Raw genomic sequence first — 17,418 nt, forward strand, 5'->3', positions numbered from 1 at the left:
TTATCCAAGACATCGCGAATAAAAGGCATTTATCTCAAATCAAGGTTAGTGCTAGGGGTGTGCCAAAAAAATCGATTCACAGAAGAATCTAGATTCTCATTTGCAACGATTCAGAATCGATCTGAAATGTCCAAGAATCGATTTAATAAATAAATAAATAAATAAAAAAAAATTTTTTTTTAAAATACGCGGCGTCACCACGCAACCGGTTTTTGAACGTGAGCGGCAAATCACTAAAACAAAGAGGAAGCAAATATGGATGAGACGGAGATCCAACCAGCCCCGTCTTCACTTAAAGCTAAAGTTTGGCTTCATTTCGGTTTTTACCGAATGCTTGGAAGCACTGCGCTGGACATGACACACACAGTGTGCAAGCTTTGCAAAACGAAGACAAAGTACTTCGGCAACACAACAAATGCGCGGGCTCATATTACTAGGCATCACCCGGAGCTCAGCGACACGGATCAGAGTCAGCCGCCAGCTGCAGACCAACGCACACTGCAGTGCTTCACAAAACTCCTTGCCAACTCCGAGAGGGCAAAAAAAATAACTCGGTCTATCGCCTGCTTCATCGCCAAAGACCTAAGGCCTTACAGTGTGGTGGAAAACGAGGGGTTCGTCTGCATGTTACAGACATTGGAGCCGAGGTACGCCATACCGTCCCGCAAGTTTTTCACTGAGACAGCTGTGCCACAGCTTTACAATGAGACTAAAAGAAAGGTCGCCAGTGCCCTAACCAAAACGACCAGAGTGGCACTAACATGTGACGCATGGACATCAAGAGCAACCAAGTCTTTTGTGACATTCACCGCTCACTACATAACTGATACGTGGGTGCTCGAATCCCGTGTTTTGCAAACTCGCGTGATGCACGAGAGCCATACAGCCGTAAATGTCAATGCCATTTTTCACTCCGTTGCTAATGAATGGGAGCTGACGGTCTCGGATCTGGTGATTGTGACTGATAATGCTGCCAACATGCTCGCCGCTGCACAGATTGACAACTTGGCACACATTACATGTTTTGCCCATACTCTCAACCTGGCTGCACAACGAGCTCTGAAGCTCACCACGGTGTCACGACTGCTTGGGAGGATTAGGCGAATTACAGGTTTCTTCCACCGCAGCGCCATTGCAAATCATGAACTGCTGGAAAAGCAGAAACTTCTGCAGTTACCGGTGCACAAACTGAAAACGGATGTCGCTACACGCTGGAACAGCGCGCTGGACATGATAGAACGATTCCTAGAGCAGCAGCCTGCTATTTGTGCCGCGCTGCTCTCCCCCCAGGTGAGAAAATCTGGAAGTGACATCTGCACACTCAGCGAGACCGACATCTCCAATGCTGAGGAAATAGCATCGGCGCTGAAACCAATGAAAGACGCAACCCACATAATGTCAGAGGATTCTACGCCTACACTCTCAGTTATTGCTCCTTTGCATGCTCAATTGCTGCACGACACGGAGGCAGCTGGCGTTGCTGCTGCTGACACACCAGTTATTCGGGAAATCAAACAGGCAATCCACGATGATCTGGCGAAAAGATACAGTTCTGCACGGGATAAGCGCATGCTGTACTCTGCTTCCTTTTTGGACCCCAGATTCAAGGCCCTGCCTTTCCTCACTGAGGAGGACCAGCTGGAAATTCATGCCAATGTAATTGCAGAGGCTGCAGCACTTGAGGTAAATTATCTGTTCTTGAGTAATATATATTTTCTAAAATGTGTAAGACATTTATGCTAGCTGAAAATGGATGTAGGTCAAAGTTAAATGATGCCATCTCATCTTGCAGGTTTTATATAATAAATTTATAATAATAATAAAATAATAATTTTAGTTAAATAAAATGAGGGACTTGTGTGACTATTTTGTACATAATTGATTATGACTGACATGATTGTTGAATTGTTTCTGTAGAGACAAGTGAACTCAGAGGAGGCTGAGGTTGAGTCTGAGACACCACAGCAAGAAGGCCCTGCTCCAAAAAGAAGGCCCTCTGCACTGGTCACACTATTGGGCAAGACATTTACTGAGGTCAGTGTTGTCCGTAGATCTGCCAGCTCCAGAGCTGAAGAGGAACTGAAGAAGTATCTTGAAGCCCCTCCCGTCTCTGTCAGAGAACCCGCTTAGCTGGTGGAGGACCCACCAGACAGCTTTTCCTCTCTTAGCTGGACTGGCTAAGCGATACTTGTGTATCCCTGGCACTAGCGTTGCAGCTGAGAGAGTTTTCTCCACCGCTGGAGATATAGTGACAGCACAGCGAAGCAGTCTCACTCCTGCACATGTTGATCAGCTTATTTTCCTGCAAAAGAACCTGAATGTTGCATCTGCAAATGGACAGTAACCTTGGACACTTGAGTTCATGTCCAGTTTTTTTTCATGATTTGTTGAAAATCATATAATCAGTTGCACAGTTTACAGTTCTATTGTTGCAAAAGACACTGTCATGAACATTTCAGAGACAGGTAGCTTAGGGGTACTATTTTTGTTTTTTTCATAACTTTGAGTCTGACTGAGAAATATGTTTTTTTTTGTCTTTTGTCTTGAACTTAATAAATGTGAAAAAGACACTTTAATGTCTCCGTTTGTCATTCTGTATAGCAAAGCAGATGAGAGTAGATCATGATCAGAAACCCGATTAGAAATCATTATGGATAAAATCGAATCGAATCGTTTTGAATCGAAAATCGTTTTGAATCGAAAATCGATTTTGAATCGAATCGTGGCCTCAAGAATCGGAATCGAATCGAATCGTGAGATGGTAAAAGATTCCCACCCCTAGTTAGTGCCCCATGAACTTTTGGCGTTTATATGAGCATATACAATCGCTTAGTACAGCCGTTGCTGGTTTTAAGTCTACCATGTATGGTTACGTTTTTATGGCTTATACCCCAAATGTCTATGGAGAAATTGTATTGAATTTTTACTTCCGGCACCGGCTGTGGGCGGGACTGTGATGCTCTATTCCGGAGGGAGGGTTGATGTAAATGTATGGGTTAGTTACGTATAAAACCCGGGAAGTATCTCGTTGTAGTCCCACTCGAGTCGTTTTTGTAGGCATTAAAATTCCTGATTTTTAAAAGACGATATCTCTGCTTACGTTGAACTTTCAGCACAGCAACTTTGCAGATACTGTTCATGCACCAACAGCAACATTACACACTATTTAAAATGAAAAAAGTGAAATTGAAATCAACCACCCCTTTAACTATAGCCCAGTCACACAAGGTTAATTTGTCAAAAATAAATTCTTTTGAAAGAATAAAACTCTTGTGAAAGTAACAAAATGTAAAAGACTTAATAGGAACAACAAAATAAATGTCAAAATAGCTCAAATGGTCTGTTTGTTCAAAATCAGATTTCATGTAAAATCACAAATTGACAAAAATCATACTGATATTGAAATATATCAGGTGACAAAATTATTGCATTTGTTTGTCACACATTCACTTGAGATGAAATGGTAAAAATAACGCCGAGTATCAAAATATCACTCTAAAAAATCATTTTTTAAGCACTGAATAACACCACATGAACAAATATGAAACACCGTCGGCCCACACACACCAGTTATTCACAACACACACCGTTGTAGGCCTGAGACTGACGTACCTTAGAAACGACACACTGGCTCTTCACTCTCCTGAGCGGGAAAAACAAACGCACACAAATGTACCTGAACTCCGTTGTGGAGCAATAAGTGACTGCACTGTAGAAATCTCCGGGAAATCTTCCTCCGGTGCGCGGCTCTCTCTGAAGACGAGGCACAGTCTCCTCCGGCCAGCAAACTCCCGATTCTCCCGTTAAACTGAGCACTCTCTGGTCCTCACGCAGATCAACAAACAACAACTAACGCGAGTGTCTTCAGTCTTTGAGTCTGTCACCAGTTATCTTTAGAATAACTTGAAACATTGTCTATTGACGATTTGTACCGCAAAAAGAATGAAGAAAGGCAACATTTATTAAAAACTTGTGTTTTACACACACACATGCACAATTAGTCTTTTAATCAGATCGACCGCAATCTCTCCTCCAGATCAACCACTCACGTTACACAAAACACCGGTGAAGGCGGGACTTAACACTCATAATCCAATAAAATAAAGAGAGACCTAACTTGTAGGTTAAAGCCACGTTTTTCACATGTGTATTTAAATCAAACTTGATATATGATCTGCGCTCTTAAAGGAACACACAAACCTTTATACATCAATATATTGAGATGTAGGCCTATATTTCATTCACATTTTAGCTCTGGGCTAGAATAAATAAATCAAAAACAAAAATAAATACATTGAAATAAACCCATTACCGGTAGAATTATATTCTACTGGGTTACAGTTCCAATCAGAAGAGCAGTTGTGTGTCTCCCAGCTGAATGTGTGTTACTGAATGAATCTGAGTCATGTGAGTCAATGATCCAATGTCCTGTTAATACTGTAAATACAGTCGATCACTTGCTTCGTTCTTGACTCAATCAGCCGTTTTGAAAGAATCAGATGAATGAATGATTCAATGACTCACTCATTAAAACAGTGTCTTGCTGCCACCTACTGGCGGATTGAGTTTCATGTTTAAACTATATATATATATATTTTTTAACATTTCATGTTTTAGTATTCAATATTTTAGATTAATAACATTAATATCATTGCATTATTTATGTAATTGCAAATTATGCAAATTTATGCTACATCTGAGCTGCATTAATCAGTCTGTGTAAATACATCTATACACCTTCTCAGATGCTGCTTTTGTGTCACTTCTGCAGTGCAAAGCTGGATTTTGTCAATACAAAATTATATTGAGATATGATTTGTTGGTCAATATTGCACAGCCCAGTCAGAGGATTTACAGCTCACAGCACTAAATAACACATCTAGATACGAATCTCCAATCCAACTCTCATGCAACATTTACTCTGCTATTAGTTTTCATACAGGCCCAGAAATGTAAGATCAGCAAAAGCTTGTTGACTCTCATGATGTTAAAGGAGACGGACGCGTGAACGGACACTGTGACTGAGCTCACAGCCAGATTAATATCACAGTTCAGTCATTGGTGAGTTCAATATTTGCTTCACCGGTTTTATATTTCAATAACCAAAAACTGTAATTAACCATTTTACTTTTTTGTTTGTTCATATTTAAAACTATTTACTTAAGTAGAAAAAAAACTGTTAATCTGAGATGAACTCTGTTAGTTCTTCAGCCGTGCTTTATTCTAGAGGTGCACATATATGGCATCAGTGTGTGTGTGATCTCAGCATCAGTGTGTGTGTGATCTCAGTGTAAGCCGCGCTATATTGGTCCAATGGGGGTTTCCAATTGCACGGGAAGGTTTCTTGCGCGTTCCGTCTTTCCAGCATCTCAAAGTAATTTGGGTTAAATGCAATACATTTCTCATATGTATTTACTCGTTATTTCATCTGACTCCATAAATGAAAGATTTTGATAATATCTATGCATCACTAAAAGTGAGCGAATGTTTGATTATTACTTTTAGACTATTAAATGAACAAGGTCAAAATCAGTTTGAATAATCAAATGTAACAATTTATTAAATCAGGTATCAGGTCAATTGTATAATCAATTCAAAGATAATCAATATAAAACATGAATAAAAAGAAGAGATGCGAACCCAACCTGATGCAAATACATGAGGCTGGAAGTCTCGGTCACTCCCAGCCATCACGGGCCAGTCTAGATACAGAAAGCGCCCCGATTCTCCTGCCGCATTCCATTAAATAGCCAAAACCTCTTTCACATGCTAATAATGGGAATTTACATTCAGAGTTGACACCTTTTAGGGGTAGGAGACCATTTGCCCAGAGACAACCTTCCTTTGTGTGCCGGTTTCTCTAAACTTCTCAAAACCTGATTTCTTTTTGTTTAACTTAGTTGGAAATGAGACATTTGTACCACTCACTCTGAGACATTTAAAATGATACTAAACATAATAATCATTCACATTAAACCACATATATTCTTGTGTGAGTCTTTAGGCGTGAGAGGGAGTGAGACTGTATAGGGGAGGTCAGATGTTAATTTCCAGCAAGGTCCTTTGTTTCCTATACCAGTCTATCTCTCCAACCAGTTTCTCCAGCCTTACAGTCCCTCCTTGACCCCGTGGGTCACATTCGGGGAACACTTACGGGGTCACAGTAAGACGTTTGTTGTAATCCTTGAGATGTAACTCAAAAAGTGTCTTTGCAATGTTAGCATCTGTAGAAGCTCAGCGGGTTGTGTTCACCTGCAGAACACCTGGTCTCACCAGGTGTATGTAGCTTGAGTCCAGCAGGTGGATGAATGCGTTCAGGTTTTCTTCTTGTGATCCTGTGATGTAAGCAAAGTTCATAGAGTCAATCTGGACCTTTGTGACTTGTTCAGTTGACGTGTCATTCCTCCATAGAGAAACTTCTGCTTCTCTGGCACCTTCTCCATGATGATAATCTGATTCCCTCCTTGACCAGTCCGGTCACCTCCAGCGGTGCGGTTGTCTGGGCAGACCTCAGTGGAAGAAGGGCTTCTCCTTTGTTCCACACTGCTTTGTGTGAGACACCTGACAAGCATCTTAAATGTCCACTTCACGATTGAGCACTTATGAACTTAAACTCTTTAAGGAAATGCATAAGAATGCAACAAAACAAAGGCATGTCATGTTCAATATAAAATATCATGTTCATGTCAGCAAGTGTGAATGGTACATCTGGTCTCAAGTGTTCCTCAAGGTCAGGTAGGGTGGTCCCATTTTAAATATCCAATTCTTCACTACCCCCGTGATGATATTAAATGGTAGTGGAATTTAAATATTCTTGATCTGACTTACTCAAAGAAAATGCAGCAAGAGGTCGGTGTAATCTAAATAATCAAATCGATGGTACGCATCAACAAATCTTGTATTCACAGTAATAATAATATCTAATCAAAAATCATGAAGAAATACATATATAATAATAATTGTTTGTTCAGTAATCTGTAATCTTCCAATGCATAATACAAGAATGGAGATCGTTCATTCCTTGTAATAGTGTGTGTGTGTTTGTGTGTGTTTAGTCATTCAACAGTTTGGTGTTTGTGTGTGTGTGTTTTGGGGTGTGTGTTTTGGGGTGTGTGTGTGTTTTGGGGTGTGTGTATGTGTGTTGGGGTGTGTGTGTGTGTGTGTGTGTGTGTGTGTGTGTGTGTGTGTGTGTGTGTGTGTGTGTGTGTGTGTGTGTTGCTGGCTAAGTCACAGTCGATGACAGCATTGAATTGTAATTTTTTGTGATTGATTGACGCGTTCACACTTCAGATCTAGTTTGTTTTTTATAATGTGTCTGTTATTTGAGGCATTGTTGAGAAATCATGGGCCCTATGATTTTCCAACCACACCAATAACAATCAGTTAACATTTTATTAACTTTTAATAGCAGGTCTGCCTCTGCTTTAGAATTTGCATTATCAATTTGTGACTGTAGCCATTCATGTGTATGTTACAGTGTTTTCCCATGAGTTGGTAGTGTGTACTGTCATCATGGGATCAGCTTTACCATCATATATGTGTGAAGCTGTCTGGATCTGTTAGTGTGATGATGGACAATAGATCATTAGTGAAGTGTCACTTTTGGTCTCTATGCCATCTTTATCTTCTTATGTGTAGTGTTCAGCTGTAATGGAGGTGTGTGTTCAGTGTTCATGCCTAGGAGATGGGTGGAATCTAATCTGACAATTGTGTTGTAAATTTAGATCCAGTTCTAAACTGGGAGGCCATAGTTATGCAGTAGTGTGTTACTGTGATGTGTGAGTGGCCTCTTGAGTTGTCTTTTCACCCATCTCCAGAATTTCAGGTTATATTCTACAATCCCGCTGTCCTGCTTTTGGTGCAGGTGGAGTCCGGTCCGTCCTGGCGTCCGTCCTCCGAGGAATTTCAGTGTTAAAACCTGAGACAGAAACAAATGCAGAGAGAACCACAGTTAATTCAGATATTTTCAACGGTTTAAAAAATTTTAATTCCTGTTTTCACATGAAACCGAGTTTCATTGACCAGGTCTAAATTGTTGCTGTTGTTTCAGCTCCTCCTTACTTTACTTCTCTGATCAGATTCAATTTTATTTGGCTGTTACCTGTGCCACATGTTTGCAGTGTTGTTTGCAGTGGTAAAGGCAAAAATAAAGATATACCCCCCTCCGGTTTGGCACTGGGGAGCCCACAAATGAAATTCAATTTTAAGGATGATATTATATTTCGAGTTATAATACAATCGCTATATTTAAAAGAATTCAGATGTTAACCTATTAAGCCATTTGCTATTGGGCTGCTACCCAACTAGCAAATGACGCTAATAGCTGAAGACCTTGAGTAATCAACGTTGTCAGCTCAGTAGAAGTTTTAGATGCTTTTGAGCTTTGGTTATCTGCAGAGTGCTGTTTTCTGTCAGAGTGTGGTTGTCTGCGTTTTTTGAAATAGGGTGGAGGTCTGCCTCTGCCCAGGGACCAACACTTTTCCTCTGTATGGCCTGTTTTGTGACAGGAATTACAGAATCTGCTCAGTTTGCCACAGTGTGGCTTCCTGGATTCTCCTGCAGACGGATGATTTTCATGACATTCTAACACAGCTACCTCACAATGCATTTGTTTTCGTGATTCAATTCGTGTTGCCCAGCTTATAATACCTTCGAATGTATTTTGAGCTGGAGAAGCACCATACGTGAGCGATTGCTGTACACGCGGACCTGCATTTGTAAGCAGTTATTCAAGGAGAGTTACATTGTTGTGGTTAACATTTTCAATTCCAGAATACTCCTCAAAAAGTTCAAACATATTTTCTGCATATGTCTCAAACGACTCTTCAGTACTCTGTTTCCAATTGAAAATCAGTTCCCATCCAACAGGACTACAACCACGCAGATCACGAAGGCATTGTTTGAGTCTATTAAAGATTTCACTCTCAGGCTCATTTTGACACATTGACTGCACAATGGTGCCTGTCATCAAAACCTGTGGTATCTTGTAGATCAAAACATCTGGAATTGAGCTGAATACAATTTGCCAAATATCTTTTGGTTCGAGCTGAAATGCATGTTTTAGACTTACAATGCGTCGCCACCACGGTTCGAATGGCCCTTTCAAAGGAAATGGTCCGATCTCTGCTTTAAACAAGTTACATTCAGTTACCGTTAAAGGACGTCGGATGTTTGACTCTGTGCCGTTTGGGTGCTGTATCACCTTAAGGGCTGAGACAGGCACTCTTTTCAAAATTTTATCACATGCTTCATCTGTCTGAAAAGATACACGATTGTTAGAGCAGGCTGCCTCATCTAAGAAGTGCACATTTTTTGTCCCATCGCTGTTGAGCGTTATGGGAGACTTGGACTTTTTAGCATTTAGCTTAGCCTTAAGATCTGCAATGGTGTCTTTGTGATTTTTGCACTTTTTAGTCAGGGCTAACTGTTCAGATAGTAATCTATCTAGCTGTGTTTGAAGATCTTGAATCTTTGCCTCTGACATTTGTGCCTCCGCATTTTTAGAATGCACTTCTTCACATTTAACCTCCATAAGCGAAGATAGAAATTTGGTTGACTTATGTAGCTGTTTATAACTTATGAAGTTTAAAGCCTCAATTATCTCACCATGTTTTGATTTCTTCTGCTTACTACCCACTGTTTTCCACCAAGTGAAAATTTCATTGTCAATAGTGTCTATGTTAAGACCTTTTCTACTGAGTTTGTACAGTGTAGGCTCGACCTTTTCGGCCCATACTTTAAAAAGGACATGATCATTATCCATGTTCCAATTTATATTTGCTTAATTTCACAATGATGGAAAGGTTTTTTTTTGTTATAGGATTAATGGGATGCACGTTCGCTGTTTCTCTTTTTAGATTTCAAATGCCTATTCTTTCATTTTTAGTCTCTTTAAGGACTACGTGTAGGTAAAATTATACTTTTAACGTTTGAGGATTCTTTTTTAAAACTCTGATTATAGTTTATCCGCTTAGATTTAGGAGACTATATCACTTAGAGGTCCTGGTCTTTCACAGGTCTCTCGACACAAACTCGCCAGTCCTGGTTGTCAATCAGAGGTAAAAAGTTATTTATCTAAGATTTGCCGTAATTCATACGTACACAATAAAAGATACTTTTTCATAACCTCCTTGAATGCCCCCTCAGGAACTTAATCCAATCATTTACTTTAGTAGACACTTCTCTAAAGTAACATTAAACTAAGAACAGAGATATGAGCGTACCGAAATTTAGATTACTTTCGCTATTTCTAAACGGAAATTAACCCACTCCTGCATTCAAGTACACTTGCAATGATGCCAGGTCTCAGCCCGTCGCTGATCTGGTCGCAGAATTGTGGAAATATACGAATCCAATAATCTATTTGGGAAAAACAATCTCAGAGTCATTTAGAGTGAACTCAAACGTAACAATGCATACATTTTTGTTCAAGATTCAGAGTTACTGAACCCTAATGCGCGACGTTCTCTGGAACTTTAATATGAGTGTTTTGTTGTTTCAGGATTAATAAGATGCGCGTTCGCTGTTTTTGATTTTCAAATTCATTGTGAATCACACTATAGCCACGTGGCAATTCTTTGCTCCTTCGCGTGGAGTTTTTCTTTCTTTCCACCAAGGATACAAACAAATTCAGCATAGATACACGTTTTTAATTCAGTTCAACACAGGACACATGGCCTAGAGAATATCTACAGCCGTTTTACCTAAGTGTTCCAAGTACGCTTACAGTAAAGCAATCCTGTGTTTAAAGAATAAACTTAAATTTAGCCTATGTGCACATTGTTGTACAAACGACTAAATTGTGTTCTATGAGCATAATGTGTTACGCACAATTTCAAATTTGAAAATTAACAGAATTATTGCATGCTTTTTAATCTCATCTTTGTTAAAGTTCAAGCTTTCAAATGTAATATAGAGTTTGTCAAGATTATTTTAGGTTCAGTATAGGATATTAATGTTTTCAATGTGACTTTGGGCCTACCGTGGGCCGGCGACACAAAGAGTTAAGCGTTTGGAAGCAGCATGGACAATAGCATTTAGCTTAGCCTAGATCTGATTTCTAGCCTGTGTAAATCATATCATCCTGTTTTTCCAAACTTTCTTTGCTTTTCATAAACAATTCATCGACCTGCCTTTTTATTTATAAAATCACGCGTTTTTCATCGTTTACAAACTTAGATTTTTATTTCTGTTGTTTGCTCATTCTCTTTGTGTTGCTGGTTTGTTTACAAGCCAATACAACAATGGCAAGAAACATGCGGCTGATTTTAAAACTTTTAGGCTTTATTTTTTCGGTTCTTCGTCGAGTTATTCATTATTTGGAAGATGTTATTCCAATTTTAGGTTTTGTTTCTTGTTGCTTAGGCAAACAAGGAGATCTTTCAAATCTATATAAGTGTTTTCAATCTTCATCTGCGCTGCCGCTGCTAATCTAATCACGTCCTCACACGTGTTTCTAGACAAAGAGCCTTCCGAACCCGTAACAATGCAAACATTTTCTTAAACACTTCTAAAAAGGTAGAAAAAGTTGACTTACCACAGCGGCGGAAGAAAGAGAAGATGTTCAAACCTCTGTGTTGATTTTAGATTCCCAAAACTTTTCTGGAAAAGACTTTGCTCGCGAAATCCATCTGAAATCACGTCGGGGTCACCAATTTGTAAGCCGTGCTATATTGGTCCAATGGGGGTTTCCAATTGCACGGGAAGGTTTCTTGCGCGTTCCGTCTTTCCAGCATCTCAAAGTAATTTGGGTTAAATGCAATACATTTCTCATATGTATTTACTCGTTATTTCATCTGACTCCATAAATGAAAGATTTTGATAATATCTATGCATCACTAAAAGTGAGCGAATGTTTGATTATTACTTTTAGACTATTAAATGAACAAGGTCAAAATCAGTTTGAATAATCAAATGTAACAATTTATTAAATCAGGTATCAGGTCAATTGTATAATCAATTCAAAGATAATCAATATAAAACATGAATAAAAAGAAGAGATGCGAACCCAACCTGATGCAAATACATGAGGCTGGAAGTCTCGGTCACTCCCAGCCATCACGGGCCAGTCTAGATACAGAAAGCGCCCCGATTCTCCTGCCGCATTCCATTAAATAGCCAAAACCTCTTTCACATGCTAATAATGGGAATTTACATTCAGTATTCTGCCCTCGTAAAAGAGTTCCCCTTCTTCAACTAGGCAGACAGATGACTCTTTCCACAAGAAAGTTGAACTGAAGCATGGATTTATTGACTCCACCACTTCAAATGCAAGTGAAACAGAGTAAAACTGAAATACAGAAAAAAGGGAGAAATAATTATCTAAAGACTGTACATTAATAATTGTAACAGTTCGCTTAAGTTATAACTGAACATAATAAACACAATAATAATCTAGATGCATGTAACATCGTACTGAAAAGTCTCTCTTAATATCAATTTTATCCTAAAATGATTAGCACTAATTCCAACAAAAGATGAAAAACTAGTAAACGCATACTTACAGACAAAGCTTCTATAAATGATTGCAAAGATGATGAAGAGATTAATCTGCTTTAACCGTGTGACTGCTTTACATCAACTGAGTAAACAAGATGGCTGCAATTAAGGTCAGAGGTTACTTTCTCTGACAACATCAAAAATATACATGGACTAGCACCACCTAGTGGCTCTAAAAATAAACTACACTAAGAACAGTACATTCAGAGTTGATACCTTTTAGGGGTAGGAGACGACCATTTGCCTAGAGACAACATTCCTTTGTGTGCCGGTTTCTCTAAACTTCTCAAAACCTGATTTCTTTTTGTTTAACTTAGTTGGAAATGAGACATTTGTACCACTCACTCTGAGACATTTAAAATGATACTAAATTTAATAATCATTCACATTAAACCACATATATTCTTGTGAGTCTTTAGGCGTGAGAGGGAGTGAGACTGTATAGGGGAGGTCAGATGTTAATTTCCAGCAAGGTCCTTTGTTTCCTATACCAGTCTATCTCTCCAACCAGTTTCTCCAGCCTTACATCAGCATCAGTGTGTGTGATCTCAGCATCAGTGTGTGTGATCTCAGCATCAGTGTGTGTGATCTCAGCATCAGTGTGTGTGATCTCAGCATCAGTGTGTGTGATCTCAGCATCAGTGTGTGTGATCTCAGCATCAGTGTGTGTGATCTCAGCATCAGTCTCTCTCTACCTCTGGAGGTGGAATATCAGGATAAAAACACCTACAGCTGTGTGCTGAACAATCCCATCAGCAACCAGACCACACATCTGGACATCCACACACTCTGCCACACATGTGCAGGTACGGCAGCGCTGATATTAGTGTTTATTGACTGATCTGATCTCAGTTTGATGTGTTTATTCCTCAGACTCTGTCCACTGTTGTGGTCCTACTGAAGCTGTGATCCGATTGGTCCTCTCTGCTCTGGTGGGCGTGGCTACTGTCATTATTGTGGTTTATGACATCAGATCCAGAAGAGCTGAACGAGATCAAGCACATGTTCACACATCAGGTACATGACTGATGATGTCATTTCTCACAAACTGATTTTGCATGTATAAGTATTTGTGAGATTCACTAAGTTATGGCTTATTATATCATTTTCAGGAAGTATCGAAATCTAAAGCAAACGCTGAACTTTAAAGATTCTTCACGTGTGTTTTTTGTTCTTCTAGTGTTTTTTCATAATAAATACTGATGATTATTTGAGTTTGTGCTCTCTTTCAGTGTCAGATTTGATCAGTGTCACTTTATTGTTTATATTTCTCTCAGATACTAAAAAAAAATGTATGAAGAGACACACAGATCTCACTTTACTACTGCTGTATATATTTGCTGTATGCAGGGGCGTAGAATTTAGTAGTACCCTACCAATATTCAGTGACACTGATATATCCCTAGCAATAATTTCGATCAAAACTTAAAATATATTTATATATTGATGTCCCCGTCCCCACCAATTTCAAAATCAAACCTACGCCACTGGCTGTATGTATTTGCTTGCCTTTATCAATAAAGTTTTCTCATTCTGAGGTTCAAGAGTCTCTCCAAGTTTTATTACATTATGTTGAGCGCCTCCTGGAGGAATAGTAACTTTATGTAGTTTAACAATTTCTGCACTACTCCACATAGGCTATAAAACTTTACATTATTTTAAACATTGGTTCTCACTCATGAAAGCAATAGTTTTATTTTGTTCGCATTTATTAAATTAGTTTAGTATATCTGCAAGTTTTTCTAATGTAAATCTTGTACATTCATTATGTATCGACCAGTCTCTATTATCCGTTTCCATCTGAACGCTGCCGGTTCTCGTGCCGGAGCTGGACTTCAGTCTGCCGTCATGCATTTCACTCATAGCCTAAAGAAGCAGTGACTGACTCCATAACCTGGCCATAAACAAACTGTGAACAGCTCTGCGGACATATTTTATCACCCAAAGTGTTTAGATTTAGTATCTTTCCCAATAAAATGATTTATTTTATGCAAGGCATCAGGCGTTTTCCATGACGTGAAAAGACTGAAGCAACACTCATTTAGGTTGTGTCCCTGTATGCTTTGCTTAAAATGAAATGATTTACAGCAAAGTAATTATGTTATACATACAATAAAATGCACACAAACCTGTATTGTACTGAAGATGCACCAATTCAATGGTGGTGAGATCTGCTCTCTCCTGAAGAGGATGCAAAAAGGCTGTGATTAAACAACTCAACAGCTGGGTTGTTACATTTAACCCAGGAGCTGGGTAACACTAGATAGAACTACCCAAATGCTGAACCCCAAATTGTACTGGTCCTACTCGACTTGCTCGAGGCAAGATTTGAACTGGGGTTTCTGGCATTGGAGGAGGGCGCATTAAAGGGGTGGTTGATTGCGATTTCACTTTTTTCATTTTAAAGTGTGTAATGTTGCTGTTGGTGCATGAACAGTATCTGCAAAGTTGCTGCGCTGAAAGTTCAACGTAAGCAGAGATATCGTCTTTTAAAAATCAGGAAGTTTAATGCCTACAAAAACGACTCGAGTGGGACTACAACGAGATACTTCCCGGGTTTTATACGTAACTAACCCATACATTTACATCAACCCTCCCTCTGGAATATGGAAAAAAAAGGGGGCGTGGCCATATTTCTGCGGCTTTGTGGAAGAGGAAGAGTTATAGTGGAGAGCTGTAGCTATGCCGTCGAAAGTGTGTTATTTTCACCCAGCTGTCAGGTCTTCTGTATTCGGCTTCCTACGGACGCAGTAGTTCGTCAACAATGGCTAAAATTTATGTTTGATTATGTTCCTGAAAATTACAATCATAATTTAGCTCTCTGTGCTGCGCATTTTACGGAAGACAGCTTCCAGAATCCCCACGAATTCAATGCCGGATTAAACAAGAAACTGTGACTAAAACATGAAGCAGTTCCAACTGTAAACCCAGAGGCAGCCGTTGTTGGGCCACAACCTGTAAGTAAGACTTAATCATTTTAAATGTATTTGGATGTATAGTTTCAGATGTAATGTTTTAGTTATATCAAGGACGTAAACAAATGCCAGCGCTGGCGTTAGTAGCCGCTATTTCGTGTGTCTATGACAAACGCGTACAAACATTTTGGACCTGAATTTGTAATTATGTACTAATTTTGTAAATGTATTTTCCATGTATATTTTATGACGTAATTTTTCGATTTGATCAAGAACGTAAACCAATGCCAACGCTAGTTTGTTTATAGTAGCCAGTTAGTTCGATGCTATTTGTGTGTATAAGACACACGTGTATAAAGTTCAAAAAATGATATGTAATCGCAACAGCAAACTTCAGCTGCGGTATAACTCAGTCATTTATTCTGTTATATTAAATGTTTAATCAGGAGAAAACCGTATCTCAAAAGCTAACAAGCAGCAGTGGCATTTTCGATTTTCAAGTATCGAAATTATTATAGAATAGAATAGAATAATAATAATAAAAAATGTACCATTCAGAAACGTTTTGTAAGAGCCGTGTTTGGGGAGGTTCTGCTTGACTCTGTTCATTGCCGCTTTCTGGGTCTGATTCTGGCTCAAACTGTACGGCAGTATTTACACCATTATTTACATTTGACTGGAGCACATGCGACTTTTGCCCGTAAAGGTGATGGGCGTAAAGTTTCCGGACAACGTGCACTACGCAGTTTAGCCAATTACAACACACCGGCCCAACTAACCAATCTGAGCCCATGCCTGTTTCTGAGGGAGTGGTTTCATAGAATCAGGAAGTCAACCGGTCGTTCAAATGACAGAGGAGAAAGCGGCTTACAATAAAGATGAAATTTATGAAAAATAAGGCAAAAAAAAAAAAAAAAACGAAGACATGTTATATTGCATCCCATAAACGCAACCATGCAAAGAAAAAAAGCACCCCTTTAACAAGTGTGTTAATGACAGCAGTCTCTAGTGCATCTCTTGAGATCCGGTCACACTCAACCCCTTCAAACCTCACTCCCATCCAGTTCTCTAGTGCGTCTATTGAGATCAGGTCACACTTGTCCCCTTAAACTTCACTCCCATCCGGGTCACGGCACCAAATGGAACCGGTCCTACTCAGCCTGCTCGAAGCAAGATTCAAACCAGCGTTTCCAGCATTGGAGGGGGGCGCGCTAACAAGGACACTAAAGACCGCAGCTGACCTCTACTAACTCTTACTAGTTGGCCTCCTTTACACTGTGAGACTAAAATCAGTCGAATAGTTCTATTCGTTTAGTAGTCCTAACCCAGAAAAAAAAAAAAAATTGAGCCTCGCGTTGTCACACAGAAAAGTTTTTTTTTTTTTGTGAAATGGTGACAAAAACCATTTTTGTTTTTTTATTTTTTTATTTTATTTTATTTTATAAATGACACCCAGCTATGCCTCATAATAATAATAATTTGTTACATTTATATAGCCTAGCGCTTTTCTGGGTACTCAAAGCGCTTTACATGGAACGGGGAAATCCCTCAACCACCACCAATGTGCAGCTCCACCTGGATGATGATGCGACGGCAGCCATATTGCGCCAGAACGCGAGTTACCAGTTTATTGGTGGAGAGGAGACAAAGTGATGAAGACAATCAGTATATATTGTGTATATATATATATATATATATATATATATATATATATTTGGATGATTAGGAGGCCATGATGGACAGGGGCCAATAGGCAAATTTGAAATGAGGTCACCGGTAGTTTTCAGAGTTGAACTGTATGAAATAATTGCCTAATATAGTATATATTATAACGAATATAGTATTGACTCTTCTTTGGTGCTGCAGAGATATTGCACAGCACCAAGATTGAACTGACCTTCTCATCTGAGATGCCTCAGCTGTCTGGTGGATGCTCATCATTGTCAAAAAATATTTGAGATGACCATTCAAATCAAAGAAGGCGGGCTTTATGTTGACAGAAGCT

The 17,418-nt window shown here is 39.3% G+C and overlaps 1 protein-coding gene across 1 annotated transcript; it reads left to right on the forward strand.

Annotated features, from left to right (window-relative positions):
• Window positions 1-255: 255 nt before the first annotated feature.
• On the forward strand, window positions 256-2,130 carry LOC306988240 (E3 SUMO-protein ligase ZBED1-like; the record flags this gene model as incomplete). Its single annotated transcript, XM_079593046.1, has 2 exons — window positions 256-1,683; window positions 1,918-2,130. The coding sequence occupies 2 exons, from the start codon at window positions 256-258 to the stop codon at window positions 2,128-2,130; spliced, it is 1,641 nt and encodes a 546-aa protein (XP_079449172.1).
• Window positions 2,131-17,418: the final 15,288 nt, after the last annotated feature.

This window comes from Phoxinus phoxinus, assembly GCF_949152265.1.
Source record: "Phoxinus phoxinus genome assembly, chromosome: 20".
Lineage (NCBI taxonomy): Eukaryota > Metazoa > Chordata > Actinopteri > Cypriniformes > Leuciscidae > Phoxinus > Phoxinus phoxinus.